The 19,030-nt window shown below is 45.3% G+C and overlaps 1 protein-coding gene across 6 annotated transcripts in view; it reads left to right on the top strand.

The window, feature by feature from the left end:
* The window catches only part of col12a1b (collagen, type XII, alpha 1b), a 70,678-nt gene that overhangs the window by 11,878 nt on the left and 39,770 nt on the right, over positions 1-19,030 (top strand). For all 6 annotated transcript variants that reach the window (XM_031581585.1, XM_031581584.1, XM_031581587.1 and 3 more), the window contains exons 11-23: positions 231-509; positions 755-1,030; positions 7,228-7,497; positions 9,137-9,403; positions 9,780-9,972; positions 10,271-10,395; positions 12,669-12,818; positions 13,097-13,216; positions 13,512-13,676; positions 13,992-14,138; positions 14,772-14,914; positions 16,267-16,396; positions 17,978-18,123. In XM_031581585.1, the coding sequence (XP_031437445.1) occupies positions 231-509; positions 755-1,030; positions 7,228-7,497; positions 9,137-9,403; positions 9,780-9,972; positions 10,271-10,395; positions 12,669-12,818; positions 13,097-13,216; positions 13,512-13,676; positions 13,992-14,138; positions 14,772-14,914; positions 16,267-16,396; positions 17,978-18,123 (2,411 nt within the window). The remainder of the gene's footprint in view (positions 1-230; positions 510-754; positions 1,031-7,227; positions 7,498-9,136; positions 9,404-9,779; positions 9,973-10,270; positions 10,396-12,668; positions 12,819-13,096; positions 13,217-13,511; positions 13,677-13,991; positions 14,139-14,771; positions 14,915-16,266; positions 16,397-17,977; positions 18,124-19,030) is intronic.

Here is a 19,030-nt window from a genome sequence, read left to right as displayed (position 1 = left end):
AAAGCCAAAAATTACTCACTCGCCATTACAAGCCTGAAAGGTATTCAGTCCTGCCAGCGTGTTGTGAAACTAACAGGAGGTTTGATTACCTATTATATAATTCTTATATAATAATGTTTTATGACAGCATGAAAAGACTGGGGAGGATTTTTCAACCACTTGGCTCGAGGTGAGGGTCACTTGTGATTGAAGGCCAGCTGTGATTCAGACGTCCATTTCTCTGTCCCTAGGCTTGATCGCGCCCAGATCGTTGTCCTTCTCTGAGGTGACCTCCAGAAGCTTCAGAACTAGCTGGGAGATTGATGCCAACGACGTCCAGTCCTACCTGCTGCAGTACAGGCCTGAGGCTGACACCAATGGGGACTATGTCTCCGTCTCCGTGCCTGGGGAGAGCCTCAGTACTCCCTTGCTCCACCTGACACCCCTCACAAAGTATGAGGTCAACGTCTACGCGCAGTACGAAAAGGGAGATAGCTTTCCAATGACCGGATTTGAGACCACACTAGAGGGTGAGCAATGCTTTCATTTCTATTGTTTTAAAAGAAATCCAAAAGCCATACTAGCAAACAAATGCCATACAAACTCTGAACTATAGAGGAGCAGGCATGAGTTTTCGCAGGTCAAAACATAAAATAATGGAGGTGAAATCTTCATCATTTTGCTAAATTTGCTAAATTTGCTAAAGCTATGAGTTCTGGAACACCATCACCAGTGGCAGTGTTAGGTGACAAATCTTCCACTTTTTTCCCCACAGAACAAGGAAAAGTACGCAATCTGCGGGTGTCCGAGGAGACCACAGACAGTTTCAGAGTGACCTGGTTGGCTGCGCCAGGGGCTGTGGTGAGGTACCGGCTCACGTATGTTCCGGTCAGAGGAGACCACCCAACACAGGAGACGGCCACCCCGGGCCCCGAGACCACCATCGTCCTTCGGCAGCTCTTGCCCACCACCACGTATCGTGTCAGCGTGTCTGCGGAGTATGGAAGCGGCCCTGGACCAGCCATGCAGATCGATGGCACCACCAAAGAGGGTGAGTCATGCAGCAAAGCCACAACGTGGCAAATTATACATATAAAATGTGGTGTATTTTCCCCTTGTAATAATTTCATTCCCCCTATTGGCCTCTCATTTGAAAATCGAAGAGAAAAAAAAAACGGAAATTCCGAGTGTACAAAATTCCATGTACACTCCCTATGTTATTACACTGTAGAGGGAAGTGCACATTAAAGATTCCACTTCGTGAGGGGGAAGTTTCATACAGGGAGGCTTTGAACAAGCTCTCTGGGAGGCTGTTGGTGATGAAATGCTTGCCCAGGAAGTTCTTTAGTTTACGGACTCCGAGCCAGCGTCGAGGGTGGTGATGGAAAATAAACAAACGTTATGTCTGTTCACTAACGCAACCAAATTCTTTAGAGTCATTATCATTGCTCAGAGCAGTTAGCGTTCACGGACGTTCCAGCTGCATTAAAGGGGCTGTTTTAAATGATGCAGCTGTGCCGTTTCCACTGCTATTAAAAGGGGCGGCATGTTCTAGATGAGGAACTCACCCTTGACAAGGAGGTTCTCACTATAGTTGTGAACCATACATTCATTCTCATTCATGCTTTATCTATGTTTTGATCAGCCTGCTTTGTGAAAATGTCTCTTTCAAAAATCCTGAAAGTGTTGAAACAATCGCTGTCTGCAAGAGGTTTTTGGACAGGTTTAAGGTCATTTTACAGTCAGGTTGACCAATCTTTTTCAACTTCATGAATATCTGTTTGCATGCTTCTTAATAAGAGATATTCGTGGATTTTTTTGGCATTTGCTTTAAGTACACATGGATGGGACGAGACTTGTGGCTTGTGTCACTGTAGGCTAATAAATTGTGGAGGACATTTTACCTCTTCAACTTTGGTGGAAGATGATAAGTGAGACAGTATCTGTGCCTGTGGGGAATGGCTTAGGACAAAGAAAACAAAATATGTACACCAATTCAACTTGCACCATTTCTCAGTGACAGATTTAGATTTTGAGACAAGAAAAGAGTGATCTAGATGATCTTTCAGAGCCAGGGCTTTCTAAGCATAGTGAGTTGAAAAATCATGTTAGGAGAAGAATAAGGGTCAAGAACAGATACTTCAGGTACCCCATCTTTTTTTGTTTTAGGACATCATGGTTTATTTATGTTGTCCACCAATAGGAACAAGCTATAATCATTTTAAATTGGTCAAAATGAGAGCATCCTGGAACAAGTTGTCAAATGCATCAAGCATTAAAGACGGGAACCATTCGTGGGTATGAACATGTGTTAGTAATGCATGTTATGATTTACCTTGGCAACTCTGCAAATGCCACATGGATCCAAATCATATTATTTTCTACTCACAACTCTTCCTAGGAGGACCTTGGAGATGTTATCATGTGTGCCAGCAATACTGTACAGTTCTCAGGAGGTTTATTTGCAGTGTTGTCACAATCTTAGCGCAGCTTGACCCAGGGCAGTTTCCAAAAAGTCTCCAACAACTGACTAAGACAGGAATAATAAATAGTGTGGAGGGAGGCAGCAGCAGCCATCTGTTCCCCCTGCTGAGGTCTCGCTGATCGGGCCCCTCTTGAGGACAGAGATCGGCGGTGGTGATCTGGTTTTGGCACGAGGTCAAACTGCCTTGCCTTGGAGCTCACCACGCTTTAAACAGCTACTGTATTTCCCCTAATGAAATAATCTGTCTCGGTGTGAGTGTGCCTCCTTCGTGTGCACCCACAGAGATGGAAGAGAAGACTGCCAAGCTCCGGGTGTTGGCTTGCGGCGGCCTGGTTTGATCATCGTTTGATCTGAAATGGGGCCCACGTTTGGGGCTGACTAGTGTATTTTATCTTGGGCAGACATAGAGACAGAAATTGATGACAGTGCTTTTGGGTCCCTATCACTTTTCGTTAAGCAGTGAAACATTCCCCTTGAAGGACTCTAGAGAGGGAAACAGAAGTTATTCAGACTACTGGTATGAGGTAGCTTCTGGATTTGAGGGGCAGGCTTTACCCATAACCTCAACTTTGGGAGAGACAGGAATTTGGCCTGGTTGGGTACTTAGGCTGTGAGGGAGGGAAGGGGAAGGAGGGATACTGTAGGAGGGAGGGAAGGAGTGAGAGGGAAAGGGGAGGTGGAGGGTAGTTATGAGTCATTTTCCCCCGTGCCATTTACCTTGTGAGGGCTTGCCTGGAATTTAAAGGCGCTGTCCACAACCATGGAGTGTGTGCTTTTCATTGGGAAAGACACACTCGCTCTGCTTCTCTCTCTCCCCCACTCAGTTTCTCTTTCTTTCTCTATTTCCCTCCTTTTCCCCCAGAATGACCTGGAAAATACACAGATCAAAATGATGAATGTATTTAGGCTATCTTGCTGTTCCCTTTCTTCTTTTTAAAAAATGATGGGGGAAAAAAAAGCATAAACATGAGAATCCTTGATGGTATTCAGCCCTCCCCTCTCTCCCGCCCTGTCCAGATTTTGGACAATAGGCTTTCACTTGCCTCTGGCCTGAGGTGGACTCATTCTACAGGCCTCCACAAGCAAGTCCCAGCCTGTCATGTTCTCCAGCTCACACAGTTAGATTCTGCCTTGGCCTATGAGCCTATGAGCTTATGAGCCTATGAGCCACCCTTGAGCATCTTACTCCCAGTGCTAAGGGCTTTTCTCTAGTTGGGTCCATGCTGTCATGCTGTTGCACTTTCCACAGGCGTCTTGTCTTTCCCTCCTGCTTTAATATCCAAGCCTTGCCTTGTGTCTTGGGGACGTGGGTCATGTTTTTTGTCCACATAATGTACTTTACTGAAACTGAGGCAATGGCAGGAACATTTGCTCTTGGGAGTCGTGATGCTTCTCAGCCCTTGCAGTGGACTGTGACCTCACTAGTGAAAGTAGTGGAATACTGACAAGCCTTTAGAATGGTTTTCAGATTTTGGTACTTTTTGGTTGTTTGTCAAAGTGGTTAGCCTAATTTTCATCATATGCCATTAAAAAGGCGACAAATGGAGAAAAGAGTTAAAACAGCATAAACAAAAAGAAATTAGAAACCAAAACTCAGCCCAGTACAGAAGATTGGGCGGGAAACCCACTAATATTGTGATTTCCGGGCGGCTGGCTGGCTGATTTGGTCTGGCTGTGGTTTGCAGGGACTGGTGTGGATGCAGCACCTGAGAGTCCTCTTGAGGGATGGCCCTCTCACGATCTGGCATTTGTCAGAGCGAGTAATGCGTTCAAGCCGCTGCCGCTCTCCCCATCCTGACCCCGGGGATGGAATTAAAACAAACATGGAGGAGGGAGACGGCACGCTTTTTCAACACCTGCAGCCACCGACTCACCCCCCGACTCCCCGCTCTCACTTCAAACATATAGTTTGTTCCGAAATCCGTCCCCATTTTTTATCCTCCTCCAGATTGCCTCCTGATCTGGAATTTCATCTCCGAGAGACAGAGAGGGCAGTTTGCGCCTTCGCTCAGCCTTTCAAGGCTAAGCCCCTCTGTCGAAAAGGCTGAGCGCTAAATCAGATCCTGCTGTCCAGAGAGGGAGAACAAACAGCAGGGCTGTGTGCATGTTTGTTAGGATGCTGTGCACCAGAGGGATTTGTTACTGTTCCTACTCATGGCTCGAGGAAACTGTTTGGTTGTAGTTGGAAGCAATATTCGGCTTAGACATAATCGGCCACAGTTCACTTTTTGCCTCAGAGATTCGTTCCTGTCATCATTTCAAGCTAATTTGGGGGGAGATGAGAGAGAGAGAATGACTAGGTAATAGATATGTATTTTATAGATAGATAGCAGTAGACAGAAAGAGAGAAAGAAAGATAAAAAGAAAAGAAAAAAAAGAGAGAGGGGGAGAGATACTCTTGGTACTGTGAATGTGTCAAACCCCCGAGCAGGGTAGAGACTTTACTGTGGTTTCGCTCAGTTTTGTCTCATGAAGGGCTTTGGAAAAAATGGGCTGCGGGTTGCCGGTAGGGGATCATTTTTGCCAGATTCCATGCGAGAGCAGACTGCTGGTCTTCTTTTCCCCTCCCCTCACTTTCCTTCTCTCGTGTCCTCCCTCCCTCTCTCTTTTTCTCTCTCTCTCTCTCCCCCTTCCTTCTTTGTCCGCCCCCTCTTTAAAAGTCCATACTCGCACAGCTTTGAAAAGGAGACTGTGATTAAAGATGGAAGGCAGCAAAACCTTCACTAATGATGCCCGTAGGATATCAGAGAATGACAGACAAAGTATGTGGACTGTCCATGTGTATGGTGCGAGTGATCTCTTTTAACCTCCTTCACTGCATTTCTTATGTCTTTCAAAATGGCCAGTCTTTCATACTCGCACAGCTTTGAGAGTGGGAGCTCTTTAAAATTATTGAATTTGGAATTGAAATAAATCTTAACTAAAGGTGGCTGCTGTTTCTCATAGAAAGAAAGACAGAGTATGTGGACATTCCACATGTGCAGTAAAATTAAGGAAATGAGAATTAAGCCAGGACTGGAATGGATCGCCTTAAAGGAATATTGTCTTTGATAGATTATTTTTGGCTTGGCAGTTGGAAAGACTTGCTCTGAAATCAGCCACAGCTTACTTGCTGATCTATAAAATTAAACACATGCTTTAAAGGTAGTCTCTGTCTCCCTTCAATTCCTAGTAAGACAACGAAAATTATTTTCCCCCCTCTGAACTAAATGTCCCTGTATTTATTGCATAAATGAACATGTGTTTTCATGTTGAATGGATGGAAAGCCAGTCCCTCATATTTATCAGATACTTTTTGTGTGTCTCAGTTTGATCCCCAGTAAGTAACAGAAGATAATGGATTTTTCAAAAGCAGTCTATCCTTGAGAAGTCTTTGGTGCTCTCGCCAAGCCTCCCTGTTTTGATCATAAAGCCATCATCTCACACATGCTGAAGTCATAGAGACAATCAGCCACTGATCAACTGTGACTGGAGAAAAAAATGACATCCATAAACAAGGGACAACGGTGTTACCGAGAGGCTAGCATTACCCACCAGTGCTTAAACATAATGCAGAAGTCCCACAAGCGCACTTGGCAACAACCCTCGTTGAGCCCAGGAGCAGACACATCGAGCTTTGTGACAAGCTGACTCACTGTTGTGAGTCTTCGAAATTGTGGGGATTCTCTGGCAGGGTGTGACAATACACCAGACAATGCTGCAGTTTTCTGTCAATTCCCACTGCCATCGAGACACTGAGCTGCAGACGTCACAGTTGAGATGTTGTGCTCCAGCCATTGTCATGATGACCCATCACAGACTCAGAGGGCGCACACGTTCGCTGCGCAGAGTAAAACGTCCATATGCTACGTTCACTGGTGACAAACATTTGGCGTGTGTGAGAGGTAATCTGAGTTGGCCTTGTTTTTGAGAAACAAATCTGTAGTGGAGTGCAGCGTTCCCCTTGTCTGCTCCCACGGCTAGGACCAAGGGAAAGGCGCACAACATGAGTGGCACGGACACCCTCGTCACTTTCTGTGTGTTTGCGTGCGCGTGTGTGCTGAGCAGATGGCTCAGATCTCAAGTGAACTTTAGAAGGAGTCTCCTGTTCAGCCTGCCGTAATTCAAGTCAGTTCCTTCAACAAAAAAAAAAGTGAATATACCGCATCTGGAATAAAATACATCATTGATCAAAGAGAGACCCTCATTCCAGGCACTTAAAGTTGCCTGGTGACCTTCAAACTGGCTGACTTTTTATGGTGACTGCAGTGCTTTGGGGTGCCAATGCATATATCTTATCTTTTCTTTGTAGTCTTTATGACCCTCACCAGGTGTGAAGCCATGGTGTCCCCTCAGTGGGTTTAGACCTTTTATTAAGGCCTTTTCATGCCTCACACCTGCACCAGTGACAGCGGATCGAGCAGTAATGGAGAAAAATGACTTTCCACCACCATATATCAAAAACTCCAGAAGAGAAGGAGGGTCTCGCCCCATTAAGCACTTGTGCTGCACCTCTGTATTGAGACCTGGTGCACGAGGTATTCATTGATAACCCTCAGAGTTCATAGTCAAGCCATTCTAAAATATGTCCAGAAATGATGATATATATGGGATACAATTCCAAGAACCTTTTGCACAGTGAGTCTATTGAAACTGCTATCTCAATCTTCTAAGAATAGAAGACAATCTGTGTGATCAGGTCTTACATACAGGCTAGTACAGTGTCCCTCAAAGTCTCATCTCACCACATTCATGTTGTTTTGTTGCTTTTTTCTCTCTCCCAGAGATGGGTTCCCCTAGGGGCCTGGTCACGAGTGACGTCACCGAATCTAGCTTTGTAGCGTCGTGGACGGCGGCCCCCGGGAACGTGAGGTCCTACCGCATCCGCTGGAAGTCCTTGTACACCCAGGAGTCAGGGGAGAAGACGGTACGCGGCGACGAAACTTCAACCATCTTAGACGGCCTGACCCCAGAGACGCTCTATCAGGTGTCCGTGTTCGCTGCCTACAGCCGGAAGGAGTCCCAGCCACTGACTGGAGAAGAGACTACTGATGGTAAGTTTACAGTCTGTTCATAGAAACTGTGTTGTCAAAACGTAGAAACTTAGATTGCTACCCTGTAGCCAAGTTTACCACCCTCTTACACAGAAATATAGATAAGTAACGTCTTTGGGGTTGGAAAATACTTTCAAAAGTATCTTCTTGAGAAGGCCATGTGTTGATTAGAATGTAGATAAATTCTACAGAGATTCTACAGCATACCCGCAGCAGTTTTAATTTCCATTGTAGGCAACCAGACACCATGCATAGCTTCACTTTCATTGTCATGGCATTATAATTGTCACGGTTTCCCGGATTGGTCGCCATTTTATTCAAACATCCTCCGCTTAAATGGCAAAATAACTGTGGGGGCCTTCTGGTTCTTTTCCTGCATGGGAAAAAACCCACCGAGCCAGATGTCAAATATAAAATTCTAACGTTGCATTTTCATCAAAGTGCGGCAACACCGGATGTAAACACAAAAGCATACCTCAGCATCCCTCTCAGAGCACGAGCCAGACTTTATATGGCAGTAATATTTTTACCAGCTTGTCTGGCGGAGTCTTTCATTAATGTGCCTCGGAAGCATTCTTCTGTCTTGAGAGCGATTGGACACTCAGCCTCCAATGAAACTGCTGGATGGTAACCAGTGCGGTGCTGATCACGCCCCGCTAACCCAATCTGACAAGTTCTAAAGTTAATCGACTTTACGTTCATTTAGGTCCAGGTCTGTAGTTCACACTTACAGTCTGCCCATAACTCAAGTGGTGACACAGACCTGAGTGTCTACCACAAACACTTTCACAGAAATGAAAACGCAGAATCATTTTTTGGATCTTATTCAATAAAAGCATCTGCTAAATGACTAACCATTTTTTTTTTTTTAAATGGAAAGATAAGTCTGTGGGTGCATGGGAATGAAAAATTGAGATGCTGTCAGCAGTTTTTATACTGACAGATAGCTTCACATCATCAGGGAGGGGAGGGTTTGAATGTTGACCGAAGAGGCGTTTCTTTGGTCTGCTATCTGCTTTTGGGTACAAGGCACAGAGATTAAACGCTATTTAGAAATCAAAAGGATTGAGCTCTTGTTGAGTGAAGAATGGTACCAAAGGTTATCAATAGGTTGCTTTTTGATATGACACTGAATGTACATTTAAGCTTGCCTAAGGAGACCCCCCTGTAAACTCTCACTAATTCTGAGGGTCTTCCACACATGCTTTAGAGAGATGCAGACAGGTTCATACTTGTCTATCAACACAATGAAAAGTTGGATGAAGGTAGATTTCCTCCCGTAAAAAAAGTTCTTATAATCTTGAAAAAATGGTTGGAACATTGGTGAACGTTTCACATGGTTTCACTTTTTTTTTTTCAAATTTTGAGCATAGAACATGGATTCAAGAACAAGACGCCAAAAAATGAACCACAAATGACCAGGGAGAGGTATATTTCACCATCTGTCAAATAGTTACAGCACAGCCATAAACCAGCTCGGCACCAGGACGTCAGTCCTATCTGTCAGGCCCGTCAGCCTGTCGTATTTTTGAAAAAATGTTGTTTTGGGGGCGATAAGGTCTGGCCAATTGGACTGTTTGTCAGTCTGACCTCTCTCCTGCCTCTCCCTCCCCTCCCTTCTGTCCCTCATTGACATCAGCCTCCGCTGCGGCCAAGAAGCTGACGGTGTCGGACGAGACGGAGCGCACCATGAGGGTGACGTGGCTGCCGGCGCCCGGCAAAGTGCTCCACTACCGGCTGTCGTACTCGCCTCAGGCCGGCGGCCGAGACGTGGTGCTCAAAGTGCCCAGCAACACCACCACCACCATCATGAGGAGGCTCCTGCCCATGACCACCTACGACATCACCGTGCACCCCATGTACAAGCGCGGAGAAGGCAAAGCAAGGCAAGGAGTAGGAACGACACGTACGTTGGTCTATAAATTCAACCCCCCCAATGGGATGCTGACTGTGCTGCACTGGAGAGCATGGCGGGTTTGTGAGGGTGGTGTGGGGGATTTTTGTTTGATGAAGCCCATGAGGACATCTTGTGCTGGGAGTACCCGCACATGTGCGTAACTAATGGATTCAATTTAATGTTACATATGTTTTGAACTAATAATCAGCGGTATGTAGTGAGATGATGGATTTCATTCTGCTTCCATCCACGTAGCAGGGAAAGAAAAAAATATATTGTTAGGGGTCTGGATTTCCAGGCTTGCTGCTGCAAGGTTGTGGTTGAACTGCTATTGTCTCCAAATTAAAATGTGCTGAGATTTCTTTTTCTTTTCCCATTCCTGCAGTTTCACCCTATAAACCCCCCAGAAACCTTCAGACCTCCGAGCCCTCTAAGACCAGTTTCCGTGTGACCTGGGACCCAGCTCCAGGGCACGTGAAGGGCTACAAGGTCACTTTCCACCCCAGCGACAATGATGTGGCCTTCGGGGAGCTGCTTGTTGGTCCCTATGACAACACGGTCGTTTTAGAGGAACTCAGGTAATTTCTGAACTTAGTAAAAGCTGTCCCTCAATTGGTATAACCGTTAGTGTTTGTCTAGTTGGAATAAATGGGTACACTGTCACTTTCTTTCCATTGCAAGCATGAATGTGTATGAAATGCAGTGAGTCATGTTGTTTTTACCTGTTTAACAATATTGTTATTGCTGTTATTATAAGTCAGAGTTTATTAGTGATTACCAAGATTTGGTGACAAGGAACAGTATTCAAAGGGCATAGCTCTGCTCCCCCACTGCGAGGATCTAGGGGTAACTGGGTTCATTTCTACTTTCCCTCAGAGCTGGAACCAAATACTCAGTAGCAGTTTTTGGAATGTTTGACGGAGGGCAGAGCATGCCTCTCGCTGGGGAGGAGAAGACTACCCTCTCCGATGCACCCGACCCCCCTTCCTTTGGACCCTCTGGTAAAGCCTGGTGCACCAACACCATTCAGTATCTGCCCAGAGACAGTATAGTCATCCATAGTCCTAATTACAGAGGATGTAAGCCACTGATGCAGCCATAATTATTACCACAGCTCCCATGGTAGCCACCACCACAACCACCATGTCTGCAGAATGGCTGCACTGTCAAACTATTGCACAGTAATCAAAGCAGCCTGTAGATACAATACAGACCATACCCGAGCAAGGACTAAGAATGTCAATTAAATACTCATCATGAGCATCATGAAGTTGGCTTTATTCACTGACGTCTGACTGAAGATCTGAAGTCCCCTTCAGAATGCTATTCGTATAATTTACACACGCTAATACTGTGGAATAGCTTTGGTCCGTCTTTGTCTCCTGCTTGCCAGAATTGGATTAGCCACACTGCATTCTTAGCCTAATAAAGCAAGGCCAGGCATGTCGGTGAAGCCACAAACAAATAAGTGCAGCGGGCGGGCGGCTGCTGTTGCATTTTCTCCGTCCACGTATATTAATATGGTTCTGTTTCTGTGTATCCTCAGAGGCACAACCCCCTCATCCATATTTCCTCGTGGCAAAGAAGGGGCAATGGAAACATTTCTTTGCTAGCACTTAAAAATGTTTTATGGCCTTGAGATGCCGGGAGAAAAAGAGAGAGAGAGAAAGAGTGAGAGAGAGAGAGTGCCAAAAAGGGACAGACAGCAGAGAGAGAAAGAGAGAGAGAGAGAAAAAAGGAGGGTGAGAGGGAGAGAGTGCAAATGAGAGTCAGGTAGAGAGACGGCTAGAACGCGTGAGAGAGAGAGAGAGAGAGAAAGAGAGAGAGAAAAAAAGGAGGGTGAGAGGGAGAGAGTGCAAATGAGAGTCAGGTAGAGAGACGGCTAGAACGCGAGAGAGAGAGAGAGAGAGAGAGAGACAGCAAGAGAGTGCGAGAGACCCAGAGTGGGCTCCAGAGAGTGATTGTGCTCTGCACAGCCACATAGCAGCGTGAGGCTAGGAAAATGTTATGTTTTTCCTGAGACTCTGGAGATGCTGCCCCTGACCCTGGACATGCAGCTGACCTGACTGGGCTGTCCCCTTCCAGTCTCCTGTCTGAAGTGCCATGCCCAGTCACTCAAGCATAGCACAGGGGGAAGCTGCCATGCCCAGTCAGTCAAGCATTGCACAGGGGGAATCGTTCAGACGAGGAGCGCCTCTGAATGAGGCAGGCTAAGGGAAGGAGTTTCTGTGTTCAGTGGAAAGTTATTGGCTGGTAATGAACAGCTGGGGTTTAGAGGGGTGCCTTCACCTAGCTTCGTCTTTTAGAAGGTCAAGGAAGGTCAAGGAAGACAGTCTGAAATAGTTTGCTATGTATTGGGGGTCCACAGGAATATGCAGAAATGCCGTTTGATTTAGTGGCACATTAGGGGAAGGTTTTGACTTTTCTTAGTGTACTTGCAAAGGTATGAGAATGCATAACAAGAAAATGAATATACAGTATGTAGACAGCTGAGGAGGTTTTCAGACAAATTTTACTCAAGATGCACAACACATGACACATGTTTCATTATTTTTGAACGGAGAAACTTGAATTTCACTGTAACCTGTTTTCAGTTTTAATTGCAGAACATAGGCTCTGGCAGCATACTGTGCAAAAATGTGTGCATTTGTATTCTTGTATTCTTTTCCTCTTTTTGAAGAAATCCCCTTCAGCTGTACAGGTGTCTAGAGCAGCAAACGTTGCTCAGACCAGGAATGCGCTATAACTCTCCTAAAGGAACAGGTCGTCGTAGATCACCCTCCAGGAGAGTTCCTTTTGTCTCTCTGTGGGACACTGTCCATGACAGCTCCAGCTCTACACCAAGGCCAGGTGCCAGAAACAAAACAGAAAAACCCACCCTTGGATATAACTGGAAGGATGGAAGAATAAGCAAGAAGATGTTATGATCTGAAGATGTTAATCTGAAAATGTTCTTGTGACCACGTAGATAACCCATGAACTGCTACTATGTTTACTGTGATTCCAATGGGAATATTTTTGATGTTGAAATGTTGCCTTGTTTTTGTGTTTGTGTTTTTTTTTTTATCAAATGCACTTTTGTTTTGTGGCAGAATAAGAATGTGTGTCCATTTCTTCTCCCAGGCACTCTCCTTCCTCTCAGTCTCTCCCTCTATCTCTTTCTCTCCATATCCACCTTTTCCGCATATGTTTTTGTTATGCTTATTGTTAAGGTCATTCTCTCGGTTTGATTTGAGAGGGGTCTCTGTGATAACGGCGTACCTCATCTTCACAGGGGCTGAGTGTAAGACTTCGGCTAAGGCAGACATGGTGCTGCTGGTGGATGGCTCATGGAGTATCGGTCGCCTGAACTTCAAAACCATCCGAGCTTTCATTGCTCGCATGGTTGGTGTCTTTGACATTAGCCCAGAAAGGGTCCAGATTGGTGAGTGGTTTGACATGTATCTTCTGACTAAGCGATAGCTTCTCCTCAAACCTCTAATCCCACGATATACGTTTGTGTGATGTAGATAGTTTTGACCTCTTTAGGCTGCCAGCTTTAAGCTGGAAATGATGCTATTCATGACCAGTGCCATCGTGGGTAGTGGTGGAGGCTCTGCTGAAGTTTAGTGTTGCGCTTTGGCCAAAAGCTTCTGCGAAATACTAAACCGTAGATGCAGAGGACTGCAGATTAACGTTGGTCATCCTTTCTCTTTGTGACAGGTCTGGCTCAGTACAGTGGAGACCCCAAGACTGAGTGGCACTTGAACGCCCACCCGACCCGCGCCAGCCTGCTGGACGCTGTGGCCAACCTGCCTTACAAAGGAGGCAACACCATGACAGGTGTTTAGTTCAGTTCATTTCCGAAGCATCCAGCTGATAAGAAGATGATTCATTTGATCAAATCCAGATCACTGTCCTAATAAGTGTATTACATACAGTTCAGCTGTAAAGCATGTCGTAATGGCCCCGTGATCTATAGTTCTCACCAAAGATGATACAAAATGAATATTCACGCTGATCTTGTTTGCGGTCATGGTGGATTGCACATGGTGTATGATTTTGGTTTGTCATTGCCAGATGAAATGCAGGTAAGGCCCAGTTTTGACCCTTTGACCTCCTTAACCTTGTCCCCTAGGTCTTGCTCTTAACTACATCCTACAGAACAACTTCCGACCCAACGTGGGTCTGCGCCCTGACTCGCGCAAAATTGGTGTGCTCATCACTGATGGCAAATCACAGGATGACATTATCGGCAATTCACAGAGCCTCAAGGATACGGGCATTGAGCTCTACGCCATTGGTGAGCCATCGACATCCACTCCTTTCGTGATATCGTTCTTTTGTTTGAGGCATACTTACATACATACATATATACTTACTGAAGAGTAGATATAATCATAGTTTTGATATTTGGAATTGTTATTATCATTTCATTATTTTAGATTTGTATTTTAAATGGTTACTTTTGTTGTGTGCAATGTTTTTCGAAATGTTTTGCAAGTCGCTTTGGACAAGCGACAAGAGTTAAGCGTCTGCTAAATACCTTAATCATAAGCATAACCATAACTATAACCATATCATATAAGTCACAGGTGGTGTGTGTTGTGGGTTGTAGGTGTGAAGAATGCAGATGAGGGTGAGCTGAGGACCATCGCCTCTGACCCTGAAGATATCCACATGTATAATGTGAACGACTTCAGCTTCTTATTGGACATTGTGGATGAGCTCACTGACAACCTCTGCAACAGTGTCAAGGGCCCAGGTACAGTCATCCACATTCTCCGACCCGTCTCCTCACATATTTATGACCACACACCAACCATCTGGACTCCTCACTGTCACCCGGCTTATTACTAAGATCTCTTTACTTAACCAGGTCAGCTTGATTTATAGAGGATTTGTCTTGTGGTATTTGCCAGAGGCTTCTCCAAGAAAAAGTTCTCATAGTATGTTAGGGAGGCACTGTGCTGGTGGTTAGAACTTGATAAGCTTGCAAGAAGCTCTGCAGATTTGTTCCCTCAATATGATAAACTGACTTGGAGTTTGGAGAAAACAGGTTCCCCCATAATTAATGCGCTCTGGCCCTCACTGCACGCAGAGTGAGATGGATATCATATCCAGTCTTGCCATTTTTTGTTTGTTGCGAGCATGTAAATTATGGGAGATGATAAAAGTTTATGATCAGTTTGAATCTGTTCATCAAAAAATAGCAAATGGCTGTGAAGTGTACATCCAAAGAACTTTCTAGATTAGGGATATACAACCCTCCAGTGGAAACAAGGAGATTGAGAGGAAGAGCAAATGCACCCTGCAAACCATTTGACATGGCTGTTCATCTTTCCACCCTTCACCCTTCACCCTTCACCCTTCACCCTTCCCTTCACCCTTCATCCAGGCGGAGGCCCAGGGACGCCCACCGACCTCGAAACCTCAGAGGTCACTCACTATTCTTTCCGTGCCACGTGGATGCCTCCTGATGAGCCGGTGGAGAGGTTCCGCATCGAGTACGTGCCCGTAGCTGGAGGAGAGACCAAAGTGGTAAGAAAAAACCTGTGATTATTTATGTCAACTACTGCATTTAAGCTGCAGTCATTCATGGACTCTTATTTGAAAGCTTCGCTGAGGGAAATGGGTGTGAACTTTCGAAAGGGTTCAACTGGAGAGTGTTTATCTGTGTCTCGGCTCGAGACCTCTGCCTCGCAGCCGGCACGGCTCACCTCTCACCTTCCCCATACCTCAGGAGTGGTGCCTGGAGGTTTCCTCTCCCAACTCCCCTCACATAACGAGCTCCTCGCTAGGGTCATAAAACCCGGCTGAGACACTAAGCGAGACTAAAGTGTAGCACTTGAGTTTTCTCTAGGTCGACTAGATTCACTGAGTTTGAACTTGCATAAGTGTTCCACATGGACAGTTCCTTTGGCCCTGGGACAGATCGAAAGTTTTAAATTACTCAATGGGCACAGAACTCAATACAAGCTTCAGTCAGGCACTCACGGAGAAAGGTTCTATCTTATTTTTAGAGCGTGTGTTGCGTGTGTGAGTGGATGTGTATATTGTTTTGGTTTGCTTGAATTGATTCTGCACTAGCTGGCCCGTCCAGTGTGACCCGTAGTGCTTCCAACACATTCTAATAATGAATTCCAAAAACTTCTTGGATGCCGAAGCTCTGTTGGGTGAATCAAGGTCACTGGCTTCTCTCTGTTTTTCTCCTTCTGTGATCCACTTTTTACTTCTGCTTTTTGAGGGGAAAAGGACAATAGGACATAGAGAAGCTTTATACTGTGTCCTGAAGTAATTGTCCTGAGGACAACCGATAGAGTAGATTATGAGGAGTTTTTATTAGAAACTAAATATATTTCTATCACAAGTTCATTTTCATTGTCTTTTTTAATGACTCCATCTATGCCCTCGGATTCCAAATGTTAGTTTAACCAAGGGACTTGAGGTTGGGGGTATGATCCTTTGTACTTTAAATTATTTGAATTCATAATCAACATTCCAAATAAACAATAAGCTCTGGTTCAACATTGAAGTTGCTATAAGCTGTATGCTTGGAGTACTTACACTATGGATAGATAGATAGATGGATACTTTATTAATGGTTATACATCCTGATTGTTATCAGAAAAATAAACACTTGGAGGAAATGACCAAAGAGATAGGCCTTGGAGTGAGTTGTGTTGGAGATTCAATGAGGTCTCTGACTGATAAGTGAGCCCTTTCCCAACGCTGTGAGGTGCTATGACCACTGTAACAAAGAGAGACAGGAAGTTCAAAAAGATACAGTCCTCATCATTTGGTAATGATGTTGTTGTTCTTATACCGTATGTATGACAGCAGTTATTCAAACAAGACTCACCCATTATTGCTTTTTTGCCCTGTTTTGATAGGTGTTTGAGGATGGAGAGGTGAACACCATCGTGCTGCAGAACCTTACCCCTATGACCGAGTACATTGTGAACGTGTACAGTGTGATTGGAGAGGACAGCAGTGATCCCCTGAAAGGAACTGAAACCACCCGTAAGTATTTGAGGCTAACATTGATTAGGCGATTAGTGTACAGACAAAACACACAGGGGAAACACAGTTGGCAGGGATAAGGTAAGCAAAGGGGAGAAGGATGAAAGGTGCTTTTCAACACAGTAATGTTTCATTTAGATTTGGTGAAAGCACTCTTTCCCCGCTTTCTGACTTTTGCTTCACATTTTCTCTCGTTTGACGTTCTTTGATGTTCTTTGACGTTCTTTCTCTCGTTTGCCTTTTTTTCTTCGTTTCACTTCATCTAGTAACTCCGTCTCTTTCGTTTGTCTTACTTTCCTTCTCTGCTCCATCTCCATCTGCACCGCTCCGCGCCGCGCCGCTACTCAAAAGACTCCCTCCGAGGTCTGCAGCCAGCATTATGTCATTGTTTGAATGACTCGGGGGTCAGTCGCACACAGAATGACCATACAGATTTGGTCTGTTATCCGGAAACCATAAACAGTTGTCGAAAACACGTCTCTTTTTGAAGAAATTGTTATGAAGGAAATAAAAAAAAAAAAATCACACATTGGTTTTAATGGGACTGATAGAAACCATGCTGACTCCCATATGTTATTATGCTGAGGTAATTCCTGTTTTTCGTAAGACGACCAGCTGGAAAATGCATTAGCCACAAGGTTGAAAATGTTGCTGAGAAATACTACATCAATGTTTTCTCGCCCTTGGTTTCATTGTGGGAGTCGAAAGAAAGGAAAACTGACATAATTTAGCATAATGTAAAGTACACTCTGGGCTTTAACTGGTCCCTTTTCCTCCTTTTATAGTTTATTTTAAAATCTCTCTCTATGATATTTATAGTGAGGATAACAAGACCCTTTTCAAGACCATAAAGGGTACTTATCGTTTTGTCATACGCCACTTGGACACTACAATAACGTGAAGTCATTGCGGCTCCCTTTATTGTCGCTTTGAGCTAAAGCTCCAGCTTGGACCATCTCAGTCACGGAGAGACCACTGCTTGTAACCCTCGCCTTTACTCTGAGTGGAGCTCCTTATAAATGAATGTTTGTGCCTGTAATGTGGGCCATAAGGAGTTTATCACACTCCTCTAGCATACGCCTGAAGTAAAGTGCTGAGAGGACTTCATCTCTTCATCTCTGCCTCTCTCCTTTCCTCTCTCTGTCCTTCTGCCCCTGCTTTGCCTCGGGTCTTAGTCAGTGTTTTATTAGACCCTTTTTCTCTTCTCCCTTCTTACCTCTTTGTGTGTGCATACAGTCGGTAGAAAATCTGTAGATGTCTGGTCCTGTGTGTTTGAGTCCTACTGTTACCAATTCATAAGCCTCTTTGTTTTATTTTATTTGTTTAACTTAAAGGCTTTTACGGCTTTGTTGGTCTTTATTGTTGGCTGGTTGGTTTTAATTTGGTTTTAATTTTTAGTTGGTTCTAATTAAGCTGTATCCTTCCTGCTAGTTGTTCAGTCTGCAAAGCTCCTACAGGCATCCCCAGTTCTTTTTAAATGACTTTGTGAAGAAAGCCTTTTGTCTTACTTACTGTCCTCCACTCATGTGATCTGTGTGTGTGTGTGTGTTTGTGTGTGTGTGTGTCCCTATCTCCCCCTAGTTCCCCTGCCAGCAGTGAAGACCATGACTGTGTATGACGAGACCCTGACCACCATGAGGGTGCGCTGGGAGGTGGTGTCTGGCGCCTCGGGCTACATGCTTCTGTACAGCGCCCTGAACGCCACTCAACCCACCACTGAGAAAGAGGTGAGCCGCCCCTTCAACCATCCCTCTATCCATCCATCCCTTCATCCAACCATCCCTCCATTCAACTCATCCCTCCATCCAACCATCCCTCCATTCAACTATCCCTCCATTCAACTATCCCTCCATCCAACTATCCCTCCATTCACTATCCTTCATCCAACTATCCCTCCATTCAACCATCCCTCTATCCAACCATCCCTCTATCCATCCATCCCTCCATTCAACTATCCCTCCATTCAACTATCCCTCCATTCAACCATCCCTCCATCCAACTATCCCTCCATTCAACTATCCCTTCATCCAACTATCCCTCCATTCAACCATCCCTCTATCCAACCATCCCTCCATCCATCCATCCCTCTATCCAACCATCCCTCTATCCATCCATCCCTCCATTCAACCATCCCTCCATCCAACTATCCCTCCATTCAACTATCCCTTCATCCAACTATCCCTCCATTCAACCATCCCTCTATCTATTCATCCCTCTATCCATCCATCCCTCTATCCACCATCCCTCTATCTATCCATCCCTCTATCCACCATCCCTCTATCCATCCATCCCTCCATTAAACCATCCCTCTTCTCATTCCTCCATCCATCCAACCATGCCTCTGGGCAGAACCCCCCCCCCCCCCCCATCTGAGCTCCCCCACACAAGCTCCTTCAGACACCCCCAGCCCCCCTCCTCCGCCAGCCTTTGTGCACAGTCAGCGTTTCCTCCACCTTTTATAAGATCCTAGAGGCAGCGCAGAAGCAGCCGCAGCACACACACACACACACACACACACACACACACACACACACACACACACAGACACACACACAGCAGCAGCAGCAGGCTGCCTCCTGTGCCAGTGGGGCCCTGACTCACTCCAGATGGCCTCCAAGGTGCGCGAGCCGGAGT

This window comes from Clupea harengus, chromosome 15 (assembly GCF_900700415.2).
Source record: "Clupea harengus chromosome 15, Ch_v2.0.2, whole genome shotgun sequence".
NCBI classification, from domain to species: domain Eukaryota; kingdom Metazoa; phylum Chordata; class Actinopteri; order Clupeiformes; family Clupeidae; genus Clupea; species Clupea harengus.
The sequence above is the reverse complement of the archived record's forward strand: the minus strand, read 5'-3'. Positions and strand labels throughout refer to the sequence as shown.